We start from the raw sequence: 19,607 nt of genomic DNA on the forward strand, positions 1-19,607 counted from the left end.
GTTTCAAAACTTATTAAATGCACTCGATGCCAGACTATGCTTTGAACATTGTTGTCCTTGGTTTCTTTGGGTACAGTCTTAGGTTTGAATTTGACACAAGTGATTGCTGAGAGACGATGTGGAACTACTTTTGCACGCTAGTGTGGCAAAACATTGCAGACACTGAACTTAATCAACACATATGTCAGAGGATCCACAATTTGGGAAAATTCTACCTAAACAGAACTTCAGCTATTTGAAATATTCCGTAAAATGAAAATTTCTCATTTAGTTTTGCTTTCGCCTGGTCTGTGTTCTCCAAAGCCATTTGATAAAGTTGTAAGTGTTCTCTTAACACAGCTCACTCTTAAAACGGTATAACGTTCATTCTGTGTCTACTGGGCGGCAGTGTTGCCAGGTTGTTGGAAAGAAAAATTCCTACTGACCGTCCAAAATATCCCCATGTTGCAGAAAAATTGCTATACAGAAATGGTAGTTATTTCAGTGCGGATGTATATACTATACACTCTTTGTAATAGGTATATAACCAAAATGGCTGCATAATACTTTTCTACCTTGTAAATACACAGGAAGGGTGTCTCATTACAAAATGTGCTGTGTATGACCTCTGAGCGTTTCGGATATCTGCGGTGTAGCTGAAGAGTCTGTCACAGACACCAGCTCCATAGCTAAATGGTTAGCGTGCTGGCCTTTGGTCGCAGGGTTCCCGGGTTCTATTCCCAGTAGGGTCGGGAACTGGAACCATCATTGGTTAATTTTTCTGGCACGGGGGCTGGGTGTATGTGTCGTCTTCATCATTTCATCCTCATCATGACGCTCAGGTCGCCTACGGGTGTCAAATCAAAAGACCTGCACCTGACAAGCCGAACATGTCCTCGGACACTCCCGGCACTAAAAGCCATACGCCATTTCATTTACCAATGTCGTGAAGATGGAAACACGTCGCGAGTTGACCGGCTTTGAACGTAGCATGTTCATCGGCGCACGGCGCATGGGTCATAGCATTGCACAGATTACACTGAATCCGGGTTTCCGAGGTCAGTAGTGTCGAGGGTGGATCTTCAATATCGCAGAGAGTATGTTAACCACCCGCGTAAACCGCCGCACGGGAAGACCAGTTCTTTAAGGAACGGACAACACTTCACCTCCGCAGAACCACACTGGGTGCTCGACGGGCTACTGCGAGTCACATCACCGCCCAGTTGAATGTTGGGAGTCGAACACATTTCTACTAGGAACACATTTCTACTAGAACTGTAAGAAGGCAACTGCACCGCATAGGCTTTACCAGTCGACGACCAACTCGTGTCCCTTGATATCTCGACACAGAGCTCACCGACGTGCTTGGGTCCGCGAACATTGTAATTGACCATGGAACAGTGGTGGCGTGTGGTATGGTCTGATGAATCCCGGTTCCAGTTGTATCGAGCTGATGGGCGTGTGAGTGTGTGGCGTATGCCCCATGAAGCTGTGGATCCTGCGCGTCAGCAAGGTTGTGTCCAGGCGGGAGGTGGCTCAGTTCTGGTCTGGGCTGCGTTCTTATGGTCACGATTAGACCCCACTGGCCGGCTGCAGGGAGCGCTGACAGGTGCACTTTATGCCGACCTTCTTTCAGACCATCTGCATCCCTTTCTGGCCCTAGAGTACCCTGATGGAGATGCCATGTTTCAACAGGACAATGCGTCTTGTCACCGCTCTGTGGTGGCACGCAGGTGGTTGGAGTAGCACTCAGTGAAGTTACGACCATGGATTGGCCCTCCAGATCCCCCGATCTTAATCCAATCGAGAGCATTTATGGGATGCTGTTTGGTGCTGGTGTACGCTCCATGAATACCGCACAAACTACACAAGACCAATTGCAGGGAGCAGTGCAAGATGCGTGGGTGCACATCCCTCCAGAACGATTCCTACACCTTGTAGAATCGATGCCTCGCTGTGTTGCTGCCGTTTTGAGAGTTCGCAGAGGAGCGGCTCGTTATTAACATCACATTGTGTTTTCACGCGACTTTTGGCTACTAAGTGCATTCTCCTATGGGCGTAGGTAATGACAACTTGATCTCATCAACAGGGTTCTCCTCTTCCATCTCGGCTCCTGAGATGCCATGTGATTGAGATGACGCTGGCTTGCTGTCTTGTTTGCACAGGGTGGGAAAAATAAAACTGGTCCGGAAACTATAAGACTGACGCGGAATTGACTCTAGTCGATGAACAGGAGAACAGCGAATAAGAGGAAATGCTGGAAACCGTGATTTCGATGCTCCAATCGATTGCTGTCGCATGTCTGCGCGTGGGCATCTTCTACGTCGCTGTCTCATTACGTGTGTGAGAGAGAAAAGCAGACGTTTTAAGTAACTAGTTGAATGCAGTACAAAATGGCGCTTTACGATAAAACAGCGTGTGTTCATTGTCTGGTGTTATGCGAAGCACGATTCGTGGAAAACCCATGCGAAACTGTTAGCGCAAGAGTGTAAGACTGCAAGTGTTTTGGCGAAACCTCCAGCAGAGTCTGCAATACAAAACTTAATGGCAAAGTGGCGTGAAACGGGCTCTATAGCGAATCCGAAAGAATTCACACACAGAAAATACTGCTCGAGTGAAGGAAAGTCTGGAACGAAGTCCGACGAAATCTCAACGCCGTTTATCTGTGCAAGTGGGAATTAAGAGATCGTCGTGTCGAAACGTTAATAAAAAAATACCTGCATCTGTATCCTTACCAATTTACTGTTGTGCTTGCATTAAAGCGTCCGGACGAACCTTCGCGTGATGTTTGAGTGAAATGGAGTTGGGGACTTTTTGATCTTCTGTTTTTAATTTATTCAGATGAGGCCATTTCCAGCATCTTCTGTTTAATGTCATGAACAAGGGTCTATCCGCGTCAGTCCTATTGTAAATATTTTCCGCGCCAGTTTTATTTTGCACACCCGGTACATCCTACCGTTAAAATAACTTGTGTCATTGCGTTTCTGATATTCAGTTTGATGCGTAATAAAGCTGCTACAGGTGAATAATTAGACCTAATTCGTTTTTAAGTTTTAATATCGTGGATGGCCCTCCAGATCCCCCGATCTTAATCCAATATGTCTGAATATTAAACCTAGATTGAAAGTTTTATATTAATTTAAACTGTTCCAGTAATCTAGGAGTTTCTCGTGATCAGAAAAGTAGTCGGCATGTTCCATTCATCTATTACGTAAGTAGGATGTACTTTTCAGATTTCTTGATTGTGTAATTTAACTCAACACGGGACCGTTCATCTGATGTCCCAAAACAATGGCAGGGTACAACAACAAATCAGGAGAATTCTTTTCTTTGAAGAGGACTTCTTTTCACAGCCAATTCGAAAGCTATTTGGTAGAATTGAATACACTTAAGTTAACTTCTTCAAATTGATGTTGATTCTTCTGCCGATGCCCCTATTAAAATTTCAGTAGGTGGCAACACATTAGAGGGATGCTCTGGATTAAATCTGAATAATGTCTCCGATAATTACTTCGGGCTTCTTGATATGAGCAGCAATAACATCTTTCAGATACAATTGCGGATTCATATTCACTCAAGCTGTTGTCCGGCTCATTGGCTGAATGGTCAGGGTTGAGGCCTTCCTTTCAGAGGGTCCCGGGTTCGATTCCCGGCCGTGTCGGGGATTTTAATCGTGTTTAATTCTTCTGGCTTGGGGACTGGGTGTTAGTGTATGTTCCAACACGTTCCTCTTCATATTCAGACAACACACTATACTATCAACCACAATAGAAACACGCAATAGTGGTTACATCCTTCCATATAAGGTTGGCTTCAGGAAGGGCATCCAGCCGTAAAACAGGGTCAACTCCACATGTGCGATTCATTTCGCACCCACAGGTGTGGGAAAAGCTGTAGACGGAGATGATTCACTCAAGCTGCTAGGCGAAACAGTTTAAACGCCTATAGTGGAGAGCGGTTACGGGGTGTCCATTTCTGATGTAATATAATGGAGGTGGGTGCAAAAGGAGACCACTGAAAATACCTTTCTGCTGTAATGCAGCGTACTGTGAATGATATAACCATACATACAGAGGCTTCTGTAATTTAGTTTCCTAAACACAAACTTACAAGTAATTTAGGTAATCGCCATAAAATATTAACAATCATAAAATCCCTACGATTTGTCAATTTTTCGAAAAGATCCCTCAGTCCGTACAAGACATAAAATCTCTACTTTAGGGATTTTACCCTACACCTGGCAACACTACTGGTCAGTCGGGAGGCCCACTCTCGACTTCTAGGTAAATGATATGGCGTTTAGTGCCAGGAGTTTGAGGACAAGCTTCGCCAAATGCAGGCCTTTTGATATGATGAGCATGAAATGATGAAGACGACACATACATCTATCCCCTGTGCCTTTTTTTTTTCTTCGGGGGGGCCCCCGAAGCCCGCTCCCCCCCGCGTGACCAACGACTCAATCTACATGGCCTCCGACATGCTATTATTTCTAAGAAGAAGAAAGAGATAGCAGGGAAGAGTGGGAAGTGATACAAGGAGTATCTGCCGGTTTCCGAGTCAGACTCGCTACCACGGCAAAGTTTGTGTTGGTTGGATAGTGTTAAGGTATGGTATTGAAGGGTCAGGGAAAAACCACATAGGCAGAAAGAAGAAAGAGCCTACATGTAAAACCTGACATCTTGTGATAGCACATGCAAGGATGTGGGCTGGAAAAAGACCAGAGGTTGTGTTAGTTAGGAACAGGTAACATGCACAAAACATAAACCAATTCCTCGCCATTCCATCGCCTGGGGATCAGTCCGTCTGGGCACTGCTGGGACTAGCGCGGTCCTTGCCGGCTGCGGAGCCATGCGTCAAGTACCACTAGGGCCTGTCGCACGACTCCACCTCCTTGGGGTACCTCGTACCCAGTCTCCGATCCCGGAGAATGAGGCCAAGCCCGCCGAGGCGGGGGCCTCCTGGAATGGGGTGGGTCATGGCGCCGGGCCTCCCTCCTCTCTGCCCGCGCCATGGCCCTGTAGACTGGGCAACTGCGGTGGGAGGCCGGGTGGCCCCCCGCGCAATTGGCGCACACCGGCGCCTCCTTAAGTGTTGCGCAGGCCGTGTAGTGGTGATCACCACCACAGCGGTTGCACTTCACTTGGAGTCCACAGCTAGCAGAAGTAACCAATTTATGGTTAAAATTCCCGACCCTGCCGGGAATCGAACCCGGGACTCCTGTGACCAAAGACCAGCACGCTAACCATTTAGTCATGCAGTTCCATTGTTCCATACATCTAGTGCATAAAGAGGATGTTCTTTTGTTTCTCATTTCTTGATTATGTAAGTTAACTCTTACGTACTTTAATTTCTAAGTAACCGAGCTCGAAATTACCGGCATAGCAGTGTTGCATAACGATTCCGGCGTTTTCCACAGTGAAGCGTGAAGCTCTCGCATACGTAGGATTAGCTCGTGCTGGCTCGTGCTTCGGGTAAAGATTCCCGGCCCGTTGCCAATTTCTAGTATGTTCCTTGAGTAGTCTTCTGACGGCGATTAGAGTTTCGATAACCAGGAAAATCTGCTCGTAATGTCTAAACATCGCTGAAGTCCTCTTGGAGTTCATTGACAGCTGTCAGCAGATGGAATAAGACATTCCACTGCCTACTGAAAGCTTGGAAGGTAGAGCATTGGGGCACGTGATAAAATGTCAATATTGCATATAGATTAAGAGACAGTGGTTAGGCCTAAACTTTCCTACCGATCCAAAACTACTGTCATTACAACTCACGGAACTACTCAAAAAGTAGGAATTGTTCTGAATTCGAGATTCGAATAAGTATGGTGTGTGATATTGTTTAATTTGAATTTGTAGTTAGACTTTTTCTCGACCCTTCAGATTCAAGTCAATCAATTTCAAGAATGAATTGGAAACAACAGTAGTTATGTTTCTTTAAAGAATCATGTTTCTCAGATTTGTTAGTGGGAAATTAGGTACCTACTAACGCAAAACAAGAAATCTTTTGCTGATTAAAAGTACTTTTATTTTGAATACTATTGCACCAAACTAGAGTATATGGTGACTATTGATTGTACTGGACTACTGATGGCTTAATAACACATTGTTTCAAACTTACAATTAGGAATAGTGCTGCCGAAGAAATTGTATTGCCGACACAGTAAGCTTATTCTGAAAATCATTATCTGTGAGTTAAGAAGAAATACGTAAGAAAGTCTAAAAAAAATGTGTTCCAGACACATATGGCATTTTCTGAAGTAAATTATTAGACTAACCACCAGATTTGACGTACACGAAAGTGACAGTATCGTTGAAGACTAACCTTTTTTTGTCTTTTTTTTTTTTTTTTTTTTACAAATTGTGGTTCGTCACACCGACACAGGTCTTAGGGCGACGATGGGATAGGAAAAGGCTAGGCGTGGAAAGGAAGCGGCCATGGCGTTGAGGTACAGCCCCAGCACTTGTCTGGTGTGAAAATGGGAAAATCTTCTTCAGGGATGCCAGCAGTGAAGTTTGAACCCACTATTTCTCGAATGTAAGCTCACAGCTGCGCTCTCTTAACCGCATGGCCAACTCGCTCGGCACCAGCTTTTCTTATGGGCCTATACTGTATGTTTCATGACGTATAGTTAGAGATTGTGGCAGATTATCAGGACCCTTAAAACTAAAATCACTAATCAGTGTGTTGTACTATATTCACTAAATTTATTGAATAGCAGTTTACAGTAATTTAACAAGTCCACTCGCGTTTGAGTTTTCCACTCGATACAGTTTTTCCTTACATGCTTGGCGGTGCATCGAACTCCTGTTCGCCAACACTGCCTCCATAGCACAGTGTCATTCCTGAACAGTTCACCTCACCAGTCACAAGACTCGTGGGCTCGTCTGACAGACTCGCTTCCGATGAATGACTCGTCACGAACTCGCGACCGTCTCGTAACTGTTCACTTACACACTCTATTGACGCACTCGAGACGACTCGCTTATGACTAACTCCGCGCTCCTGCCGTTTCGGTCTCTGTATGGGCGAGTGAAGATTCACTAACTCTAGCTCGTTTTGGATGCATGCACCATTGTTCACCAGCGTCTAATTTCTACGAGCTTCCTTATCACGAGCGTCAACAATTCGCCGGCGCTATAGTTTTGTCTCTGCTGAACTGCACACATTGTCGCCACTTGCTTGCATTATTCACTTCCGCCGACAACCCTTCCCGCCACACACACACACACACACACACACACACACACACACACACACACACATGGCATTCATTGTTGCAATGATGATTAACAGAAAAATCTAATTTAACGTAAGTTAGTAGTGTTTTATTCTTTCATTCCTGAGCTTAGCAAAATATCTATCAGTTCAACACATATTTTGGGTTATAAAATATTTTTATAATATGTTTTTCAGCCAAGAAATATTGTATGCAGTCACTAATGGCTAAGTGTATCATACACAGCAAAAATTGTTTTTATTGTCCACTCATTAACGGTTAAGCAACGTTGTATGCAGAATGGGACCCTCACCAGGATTACTTGATTCAAGAACTGGAAAAAATCCAAAGAAAAGCAGCTCGATTTGTTCTGGGTGATTTCCGACAAAAGAGTAGCGTTGCAAAAATGTTGCAAAGTTTGGGCTGGGAAGAACTGGGAGAAAGGAGACGAGCTGCTCGACTGAGTGGTATGTCAAAAACGTATCATATGTAAGGCATTTCAGGCGTTTGCTCTATTAACCAGCGTTTTGTCTTAGGTCTGACACTAGACTCATCAGAGTGGGATGTGTCAGACCCTACCCACTGACGCTGGGGTGTGTGCAGGTGAACTTATCAGAAGCTCTTATAAGAGGCACAGTCTGATAACTGCATACTGGAGATAAATCTCCACAATGGAATTATTGCCCGCCTAGCAATTCCGAATGGAAAATTCTAAATTCCCATGGAGGGAATTAGATATAGAGCAAATGCCTGAAAAGCCTTACATATGTTTTTTACATTTTTGACATGCTCTATTGATGAAAAATATCTAATTCCCTCCATGGGAATTTAGAATTTTCCATTCGGAATTGAGTGGTATGTTCCAAGTTGTCAGCGGAGAAATGGCGTGGAATAACATTAGTAGACGAATAAGTTTGAGTGGCGTCTTTAAAAGTAGGAAAGATCACAATATGAAGATAAATTGGAATACAAAAGGACAAATTGGGGCAAATATTCATTTACAGGAAGGGGAGTTAGGGATTGGAATAACTTACCAAGGGAGATGTTCAGTGAACTTCCAATGTCATTGAAATCATTAAAGAAAAGGCTAGGAAAACAACAGATAGGGAATCTGCCACCTAGGCGACTGCCCTAAATGCAGATCAGTATTGATTGATTGAATGAAAACCGAAACTTCTCTTATTGATTCTGCATGTGTAGACTGTATGACATTAGATGTTTGAAAATAAAATTAAAAAGTTTCTGAACATATGCTTTGAATCTCTAATTACCATAAAGTATAATAAACAGTACTGGACGAAGTAATATAGTTTTAGGTTTCCATTTCTCTAAAGTTTGTCATACAGGACATGTTCCTTTTCTGCATTTAGCGATTTGAATGTACTTGTTGTCAGAGATGATTTAGTTGCCTCAAGGAAATGTAAGAATTCTGTTCTAGTCTGGACTAGAATTAGGGCACACTCTGCTAGTAGCATTATAGATTTATTGCTTAAGTACAGTGTGTTGTCATTTCTGTCTGGATAACTATTTCTGTTACTCAAATTTATATTTGTTTTTTTATCTTTTACAGAATCCGCCCTATGATACCACGTGAAAAGATCGACATGTGCCGAATATGTACTAATGTCACTCCTGGAGAACCGCAGGTTACGCTTGGATCGGACAAGTCATTCACATACGATTACGTGTTCGACACTCACGTCCAGCAAGAAGAAGTATATAATAGCTGTGTGGCAAAGCTGGTTGAAGGCTCGTTAGAGGGCTACAATGCCACAATTCTCGCATATGGTCAGGTAAAGAAATTCTTGTTATGCATGCAAGTAGGTTAAGTTGAGAATTGATTTTGCCCTTTCATTTGCAGGAAATAGTTAGCAACATTTACTGCAAGATAGTAAAAAAATGAAGTTGGGCATAAATGGATATTGTTTTGACACAAATATATTTGGCTAATGTTACTGCCTTCAGTATTCTCCCCAGAAATTTTTGTCAGCCAGGTAGCAGAAATGAGTTGATGGGTTGGATATACAGTACTACATAATAAACGAATATGATAACATTTCAAATTATTCCCCTCAGTGCACTGACAATATCAAACGGGTAAACATTAACTGCAATATTGAACTGATTTAGTGTTAATATCACAAACAAGTTCTAACAGAGTATTATGAACTTCTAGTGTTCAATTCTTTTGAAATGTGGTGCTGGCGAAGAATGTTAAGCATACCTTGGGTGGCAGCTCGCACCAATGATTGCATTATAAACCAGCTCAACCTCAGAATCAGATTATATTCAATATGTCAACAAAGAGTTTTACAATTCTTTGGGATCACTATGTGATGAGGGAATGACAGCATAATAAACTGACCACTCTTGGAAATGTTCCCGACATAGAGTTCCCAATATAATACCAAAGTACAGTACCAAAGTACTATTTCTGTTACTCAAATTTTAATTTGCAACACCCGGCGACTCAAATACATGTTAATATTGTGTACCTAGAGTATGCACTAGCCAGCGTTTTGGTAGGTGTGCTAGGTACCAACTGATGAGCCTGACCTAGCACATGAGGGTGAAACGCTGGCAACCAGGAATGAGTTAGCTGTAAAATTTATCATGTCCAATAACGGACCATTTATATTGGTATTATAAATTTACTCATTTGGGACAAATATTTCAGATTCCCTATGGGAATCAACATCTATATCATAGAATTCCCACTCGATGGTCAAATATATTTGGTGCAGCATGTCTGGCCAAGGACTGCAAGAGATGGAGACCACTGACCAACAGCCTCCTCGCAGATTATGATCCTCAGAATTGAGGGAGCAATAAGAGAAAGAGTTCTATTGCTCATTCATAATCCTGTAACACCTGGTTGCCACTCTGTTGCTGTTGAGTGCCATACGGATTTGTAACGTCGTATGGAATCTAGTGCTCGCATGCAATTCTGTGCTAATTGAGGCACCACTTGCACACGACACTACGTGATAGTCAAGCTAAACATTTAAACTCTGATGTAATTGGTGCAATTATGCTGACAGTAGTGAAGTTTTATCATTATAATAGACAGTTTTACATTATTAAAATTTTAATTTACAACACCCGGCGACTCAAATACGTATTAATATTATGTACCTAGGGAACGCTGGTCTTCTTTTAGTTGAAATATCTGCTAATGTTGAGCTTATTTTCTTCCATATATCAGGTCACACAATATGAAAAGAAACCATATTTCACCTATAGATAAACTTTTAAAAACTAGGAAAGTTTAAGAGAAAATAAGTTTTAGAAAATAAGTATGTAGACTAGCACAAGGAAGGAAGAGCTTTCTTAAGAGAATAAATTTGCTCCCTTCGAACATTGATATAGGAATTAGAAATATGTTTTTGAAGACTTGTATGGAGTGTGGCATTGTATGGAAGTGAAACACGGACGATAACTATCTCAGAAAAAGAAAAGAGAATAGAAGCTTTTGAAATGTGGTGTTGCAGAAGAATGCTGAAGTTGAAATGGATAGATCGAATCACGAAGGGATACTGAATTAAATTGGTGAGAGGAGATTGATTTGGCTAAATTTAATTACACCAATATGTATGTAAAATGAATCCTGTTGAATATATTAATCTATAAAGATGATATATCCACATTAACCATAGATTTTTCAACCCATTTTAGAGCCATCTTCAGTAGAAATTTAGTCTTAAAAAATAAGTTACAATGAAACAATATTTTTGAATAAAATGTAACATGTGGTGTATTAAAGTATTGTGGTAGTGTCCTGCTGACATATTATTGACACATAATTAAAATCACTGTCTTGAGATGTAATCTCTTGTCTTCAACATATTAAAAAAACTTGTTGTAAACCACCCATCAGAACATGAGTTATGGTAAAAGGACTTCTGAATAAGCAGGTTCCAGACGCATGATTGGAACATGTAACACAGAATTACCCTTTGACGGCACTTTTGCTGATACCAATAGTACACAGCTATATGCAATATGACGACATCAGGTTATGATGAAAGTCAGCTCAGAAGTGGAGTAATTTTGGTCTACAAGGTCGGGTGCATCCTGCTACCGTATGCGATAGACAGTACTACCTGCGACTGTGGCCGAGGGTTGGGCGGCAGTTACCAAACCTGACAAACTAAGGGAGAAACAATGGCTATGGGCAGTGGAGTTTACCCTTAGGGGGCTTGTTGAAGCCATTGTGTAGGAAATGACACATAAATTCAACTGGAAGCTGCTGCCTTGTAGATGTGGCAGGGGACCGCTAAAGGCTAAGGGAGATGACCCTGACAGAAAATCTTCTGTAACGTTAGGCCTAGCAAGTCAGTTGGAGAGTAACTGCAATCGCTTTCAACACTTACACGAGCCTCGGATGCAAACAAAGAACTCTCAGTATACAGCAGCACCCGCAGACCCACACCAGGTATGATGGCTTACAGCCAAGGCCAAGCCTTGCGATTATGCAACAACCTCGGAGAAGATAACACACTCGAATAGGAACAATTAATGTACTGAGTTACACTGGGAAATGTGAAGAGTTAGTGGACATCATAGAGAGAAAGAAAATATCAATTCTAGGCCTGAGTGAAACTAAATGGGAAGGTAAAGGGAAGAAAGAGTTGAGGAAAAACTATACCCTCTACTGGAATGGTAACAGGGAGATGAGAAAAGGAATTGATATTGTCTAAAGAGTTAGATGGTATTACAGAGATTCAATACATCAATGGCAGGATTATAAAGGCAACACGTGGTTTCCCATTTTCACACCAGGCAAATGCTGGGGCTGTAGGGAAAAAGACACCCTGGTGGAATGAGTTGGAACGAAAGGGTAAGATCCTCAATAAAGGAAATGAAAATAGCCCAAAAAGAATAAGATAGAGAGAAATCCAAGCCAGAACAGGTAAGGGACAAGGGGAACATCAAACCTCGAGCAAGTTTACCGGGACAAGAAATTTAGGGTTATAAGAGTAGTAGAAGAAAAGATAAAAGTGCTGGGAGAAATTTACTCAAAAACTTAAGAAGACAGCAGAGGAAATATCAACTATTGTTCAGTGATCGAAAACGAAAGGAATTCAGTTGAAACCATCAAAGAAATTGAGGATCCTAATGGAAACCTGGCCAGAAAAGAAGACATCAGAGAGGTTCTGAGGAATAATTTTGATCACCTATTGAACAGGACAGAAGCAGATCAGAGAACAAAAGAACCAGCTGTTGAAACCTGCACAGAGGAATCTCCCATTACTTGGGCAGAAACAGAAGCAGCCCTTAAGATGATGCCGCAAGTGAAATCCCCAGGAATCGAAGTCAGTGTGGACATGATTAAAGCAGCAGGAGTCCGGGTTTCACAGTGGCTACACAGAGTGCTCAACACAGTTTGGAAAGATGGCAAGATATCTGCTGATTGGAACAAGGGTTTCATTATCCCCTTGTTTAAGAAAGGAAATCGCCGAAAATGCTCAAACTACTAGGGAATAACACTCCTTTCTCATGGGCTTAAGATTCTTAGGAAAATCTTAGATAGCAGGTTGACAGTCTTCTTAGTGCCACAGTTGGAAGAGGAACAGTATGGCTTCAGGCCTAACAGGTCCACAACAGACCTAATCTTCAGTGTCTGTATGTAAAGAAAAAATATTGGGAAAAAGGCAAAGATCTGTTTATGGTTTTCCTTGACATTGAGAAGGCATATGACAGCATTGCAAGAGAGAAGATATGGAAATGCCTGAGAAAAAGATATGTGCCAGAGGGACTGGTGAGGAAAGTTCAGATGCTGTATGAGAACTGTTCCCGCTGTGTGCAATTGGGTGACACATTCATCCTGGTTTAAGACCGAAAGTGGAGTCCAGCAAGGCAGTGGACTATCCCCATTATTGTTTATCACAATCATGGATGATATAATGAATATAAAGAAAACCTCTGAACTAAATGCAATGGCCTTTGCTGATGTCATGATGTGGGGAGAAACTGAGGAGGAACAAGTACAGTCGAGACTGAGTGAATGGAAGGTTAAGTTCCAGGAGTTCAGTCTCAAGATAAGCAAACTCAAAATGGTATTGATGGCAATAAACAGAGAGGGACGACCAGCGAACATCATGCTAGGAAACCATCCACTAGAAAGTGTGGAAAGCTTTACATACCTCGGCAGTGTAATCTCGAGATACACTATCCACAAAAGAGGTGGCAAATAGAGTGAAGAAGACCTCTCAGTTTTACCAGCAAGTACGTACTCTCCTCTGGGATCCCGAAGTACCAACATAATCAAAGCTGGTGATGTTCAATCAGTACTTCATACCAATCTTAACCTATGGTAATGAAACCTGCACCCTCGCTAAAAATCTCATCAAGGTTGCAGTCATTCGAGATGAAGTTCCTTAGGTCCACAATTCAAAAAACCAAACTGGACAAATTCAGGAATGATGTGGTTAGGAAGGAAGCTGGGATTGTTACATCATTGTCAGATTGGGTCAGCATGTCCAGACTGAGGTGGTTTGGGCATGTAATGAGAATGGGGCCAACAAGGAGAGCATATGTTTACTTGGAGAGACATGTGGCAGGGAAACAGATGGTGGGAAGACCAAGAATCCATTGGATGGACATCATAAAGATGGACATTGCAGATCGGGGAAGGACTCTGGAGGACATTATAACAGTGGAACGTATCTCAATATGACAGAATGGAAAATGCTCACCAACAGTAACCGGGAAACTGGAACTGTAAAATTATGATGATGATGATGATTGTACCGGGTGGTACACCTCTACGACGCAAGTTCAAATCTTGCGCCAATTGAAACTTCTCTACTGGAGATACCCGGAACTTCAACAACTGAACTAACTCTACTGTTTATCAGAAGATGTCATTGTGTGATTTTCATTTGCTTTTGTTTTTCATTGATCAAGAAGTGTGGACATTCTCTAACAGAGGTCTCTACCAAAAAACTATGATTATGCACTCTAGTGTGAAGGAAGGAACTTTCTTGAAGAAATTTTTTATTCATAAGTTTTGTCTATACTAAATTTTGTTCTGTCATTTGTGTGTTGGCAATATTAATCCTTTCTTTCCGCCTGTTTTGAATGTAGCCAATCAGGAATTTCCGTAATTAATTTTCCACCAATAAGGTGTTTCTTCATAGCCTTGTGTATAAGTTTTTGCTGTTATCCAATAAAACTTTGTGGGCAGGTCGTAATCATTCATGAAAGGTCTCGAATTTTCCGCAAGGGTATAAAAACTGCTGATTTTCTTGTCTCCGCGCCACTCTTATAACATCTTGCTCAGTGTGTGAATATGTAGCAGGGGGTAGGAAGCACCTCGTTCTTCAGGCAGCAGTTCTTCAACAAGGTAATGGCCTTTTAACATCTGTATTTCTTGCTAGCTCAGCAGTTTAACTCTCGGGGAAGGTTCGAAACCTTTAATATGTAACCCATCTCTTTAAAATGTAAATCCCTTTTCACTCTATGTAAAAACTTCAATTTCTTGAACTGCAATTCGGGGATAGAGAGTGCTTTACCCTCTCGAGCTCCCGTTCATTTTGAAATTGACGTGACTACGTTTTCATAACCGTTTCTACGCTTCCTTAATGTGTTAGTTTCCTCATACGAGTCACCTCCCTAGCTTGGGATTAGCCCCTGTGTTATCGGCCTAGCACCACATAGGTTTTAACAAGCTTTAATGTAGGAGTGCAAGTACTCGCCTCCATTCATCTTTGTGTTTGGGCCATTTAATTAACCTTTCATTTGCTATTCTGCCTCGTAGGTTGGGTACTAGATACCCCTGTGTATTTATAATTGTGCCTTGAGAGGCAGTTTAGAGGAAAGTTTGTTGTTGCCTTTAACAGGCTTGAGAAATTGAGAGCGGGTTAGCTCTTTTTGAGGTGATAGATGTGCCTCTAGGAGGCCCAGTATGTGTCTTTGGAGCTAACGCTCCCAGTAATGAAGGGGTTTTCTGCCCTTTGGTAATTTGTGGTTGTGAGCTGAGAGCTCAGATGTTGGGGCTCGTAGCCCAGAATTTGTAAAGTTGCATTGTACCTGATTGTTCCTTGTTATTTCACCTAGTGAGAATTGTTAACCGTTGTTATCTGTTAAAAATATAACCTTTATTTAAATTTTAAATTCATCTTTAAGACTTGTAGTTAGACCTATTCTAGCCCGCACCTTCTTTCACCTGTGTCTTCCACGGATAACTCCGTAACAATGATGATGATGACGACGACACTACTGCAACATTTTAATACACCACATGTTAAATATTTTATTCAGAAATAGTTTTTATTGTAATTTATGTTTTAAGACTAACTTGTATGGTTAATGTAGATACATCTGTATAGATGTAATACAGTTTAACCTGCCCTAAAGGGCCCCTTTATTCAGCAGACACCTCCTTATATGGACATTTTTGCATAGAACCAATATTATTTTTCATAAGATACGTGTTAAATAAGCTTCATTTAAGTGGACACCTTGAATTCCGGACATCGGACAACGCCATTAGTCTCGTGCAGTTGTCTTAAGTAGACACTTTACATGTTCCAGGACACTTTATTTACACTGGACTAAGTCGTTCTTTCTCTTAAAATCATTCTTCAGACATACAGGAATTCATTTTGAATATTTATACTATTTCATGTTCAACAAAAAGAGATATAAGTGTACATAGGAATGCTGAAGTAGCTATGAAGTTACTGTTCTGCACAGGGCTCTTTTGAAACCTTTAGTTAGGGTAGAGTAGTCTTCTGTTCTAATTGGTGTATATTTTGATAATTCTAGCTGCCTGGAAATGCTACCAGTGACTGCTTACAAGTTACCAAGGGATTTTCCAGCATATCTTGCATCATTGCATTCATAACTCAGATTGTTGCTGATAAGGTCGAGGTCAGGTAGTTCAGTTAGTCTCATCAAGGAAGAGACTTCATCTGTTGAATGTTGAGGCAGAAATACCATGTAGCATTTCAGTCGCCCATTAAACATGAGTAGGAGGGACGATTACGTTCAGCTCTCGAGACAAGCATAAATGTAGTGCGAAAGGGCTTTCAGTGAGAAAAGTTCTTTGAAAATTAAAAGTGCGGGAAAACACACTATGAAGAATAAAAACGACAATTTGAGTGGGAGGAAAGTAGCGATCGAGGAATGAAAATAAAGCAGGAGCCAGTTTTTGTAGAAGTGAACATTGCAGTATAGGAGTGGTTCAAATTTGTTTGAGCATATAAACTGAATGAGTGGGCCAATGTTATAAGAAAAAGCGTGCGAAATCTTAAATAACTTGAAATTCGAGTTGAATTCAGTAAAGAATTTGTGTATCAGGCTGAGTCTTTGTTCCCTTTTCAAGAATATCGCAGTGAAGAAACATACTAAATTTGTACACCCAGCTGAATTATTACTTCCTAAAGCTGTAATGAATGTAAGGGCTGTAAAATCACGTGTAATATCTCCCGGGCAGATAATTAGTTAGAAATTTAGAATAATCAAAATAAAGATGTATGCTTATATGTACGGTGGATGTTCTTTGCCGTTAAAGTGTTCGATTCATTTTTACAACCGTGTTTTAGCGGGCACCTTTGGTAATGGACATTTTTCCATGAAACGGATGGTGTCCGCAGAGCAAAATGAAAAAAAGCACAATTTCTAACCTGGTCAAATTATAACAAAAAATGCTTGTCAATACATTAAGATCCAAGACTACAAAACTGTAACTTTGCCCAAAGCCACTTACGCCTGTGAAACCTTGTTCCAAATTAAAAATGAGAGAACTGATCAGCTCCTCAAAACTGAAAGAATGATCAGAACTTGTATAAGTAAAAAGTACCAAATTGAAGGAGTCTTGAGAATCCTCTCCTATGAAACTGTCTGAGAGATTGACCCAGTTACCAGCATGATAAAGAAGAAAAGAAATTTATTTCACATCTTAAGATTACCAGAAAACAGGATTTTACGACAACTAGTGATGAGAAATCTGGGAGAGAAGACAGGAGGGCATTCGATCAAAGAAATTAAGAGGATCTCAAAACAGTTAGACTCTGAATTACAGATGCAGAGAACAAGAATAAAATTACCACCCTTCTTAAAATTCACATATTTTCAACTGAAATGATGCACAGAAGACCTGTAGAGATCTCAGACGAATTAAGAACACTGTGATCAGAAGGAACGAAGAAGTACTGGGCAGATATGAAGAATCAAACAGTACGGTACAATCTTCAAAGAAAAAATGTACATGGAAGACTCAAGTGGTCCAGTGTGGCCAATAAAGTTAATAATAATAATAATAATAATAATAATAATAATAATAATAATAATAATAATAATAATAATAATAATAATAATAATAATAATGAATAGGATGATGCATTCTGCATTTATATTGGTGTAATTGGAACTGGTGATATGGAATGAACATGACTATATTATTACATATATGAGGAGTTCTTTATCAGTACTATTATAATTGTTTTTTCTGAATTGATATAGATTTGATGCTGTTGTTATGAAACTTAGTCATCTTTGAAATATACACTTACTGGTGTCCTGAATTTTATAGTAGTTTTTTTAGAAAATATGAAAATTATGGTGCTGTGAAGGATTAGTGACAGTTGCTATGGTTATTAAAAACAAGTCATTTATATTCTTTGAAGATTAAAGTTTCCTTATACAGTAAATATTTTAAAATTTATGAAATTTTATATATTTTATATGTATTTTATTTATACCATGAAGAACTTGGCATATTAACCTTTTTGTTATTGTTCTGTATAACATCCAACATTAACTTAATGTGGAATACATAACCTCTCCTGGCAAAGAAAAGGACAGTGAAATGTACAAAGATTGGAAGAAGAAAAATATTTTTAGATGTGCTACCTGGTATGTACAAGGTATCTCGCACAAAGATGACCAGCTGGACGACATTCTCGCAAGAAAAAAATACATTTTAATTGCAGCAATTTCAGAAACAAAAAGCTTCAGGGATCAAAAGAGACGGTAAATTATTTACAGTTGGAAATTTTTAGAGAAATGATTTGTTGCATAATTATAATATTCAACAAATTTGTCGTAAACCTCATGCTTATTCCTTAATAGATATTGTGCCCGTATAGACAAGTCGGAGAACAAGAGACACCCCAGGGGTGCTCAGTTCGACATGATATGACTGGGTGAATAAATACATATGGCAGGATTAAACAGTACGTTTGAACATACGAAATAATCAATATTAAATTGGAATTATAACATAATTTATTCAAAAATAAAAAATAAACCAAATACTTTTGCCATCCTGATTATCTCTGATTATGGGAAATGATCGCTACGTTAAATTACTGATGATTCTTGATGTGACATAAAAATAATTCAAATAAATGGGATGGTACATTCGACTCATTTGCCTTACAATTCCAACAGAGTTGATTTATGACATCTTTTTTTTTATCGTTATAATTTAACAATATTAAATTTTGAATCTTGAGAAATGAGGTTGATGAATCTAATTCCTCGAACAATCTGAAAAATACATTGAATTTTAATGGAGTGTTTGGAATATAAAATATTTAAAATTTACAAAATCTACGTCTCCTCATAATAATTTTTTTATTGAAGTTACGTTCTTTAAATATTCATTACCATTTCATGTATCTTGAAAGTGCTTTAGAAATGAAGCAAAAATTAAATCGAGACGTCGGGTATATCTGCTCTAAATTATTCTCACTTATCTCCTCATAAGAACTAATATCTAACGTTATCGTTAAGTTGTCATATATAAGGAATCAAAATTAATAATCCTCAAAAACCAATCAAATCAAAAATTTATAGACGCTGAAATGCAGTCAAAAATCGTTAATTATGTGTAAAATATCACGATTGTTCCGTCTGTCAATACAACACATACATCTGAAATTTACAAGACATAACTATTAACTATAAAATCTGACTAATTCGACCAACTATCTACAGGAAAAATTCTCTAGAAGAAATATTTACATTATTTACATCAGGTCCACGTACGAATTAACATTCTCACTCTCCATTGGATTCCATTCTGAGGTATCACTGAAAATATGAAGTCTCCATGTGGTTAAGAATTCGTGCGATTAAAGAGAGTTCACCTGGTATCGCACTACAGTCTGATCTGGATATTTATCTGAGAATCTACGTCCAAATTTAATCATTTTCCAGTAAGATTCACCGAAACATTCGTGGCTTCGAATCAGTGATTTTCACAACTTACAACAGGATAAACCTATTCCTAAAAATTAAGACAGAATTCTGGAGTACGCCTATTGACATATTCTTATCATCAGAAGACTTTATCAAAGTGACTACAATTTTCCATTCTCTAAGAACTATCATCTATTTCCTTCTACCTTCAATATCACGTATTAAAAATATCATCTCACAAAACACGTCGTAATTCACTATC

At 39.9% G+C, this 19,607-nt stretch overlaps 1 protein-coding gene across 2 annotated transcripts in view; it reads left to right on the forward strand.

Moving 5' to 3' along the window:
* The window catches only part of Klp31E (kinesin-like protein 31E), a 580,309-nt gene that overhangs the window by 185,489 nt on the left and 375,213 nt on the right, over positions 1 to 19,607 (forward strand). For both annotated transcript variants that reach the window (XM_067145074.2, XM_067145075.2), the window contains exon 2: positions 8,763 to 8,985. In XM_067145074.2, coding sequence (XP_067001175.2) covers positions 8,763 to 8,985 — 223 coding nt within the window. The remainder of the gene's footprint in view (positions 1 to 8,762; positions 8,986 to 19,607) is intronic.

Source organism: Anabrus simplex, chromosome 4 (genome assembly GCF_040414725.1).
Source record: "Anabrus simplex isolate iqAnaSimp1 chromosome 4, ASM4041472v1, whole genome shotgun sequence".
Classification (NCBI taxonomy): Eukaryota; Metazoa; Arthropoda; class Insecta; order Orthoptera; family Tettigoniidae; genus Anabrus; species Anabrus simplex.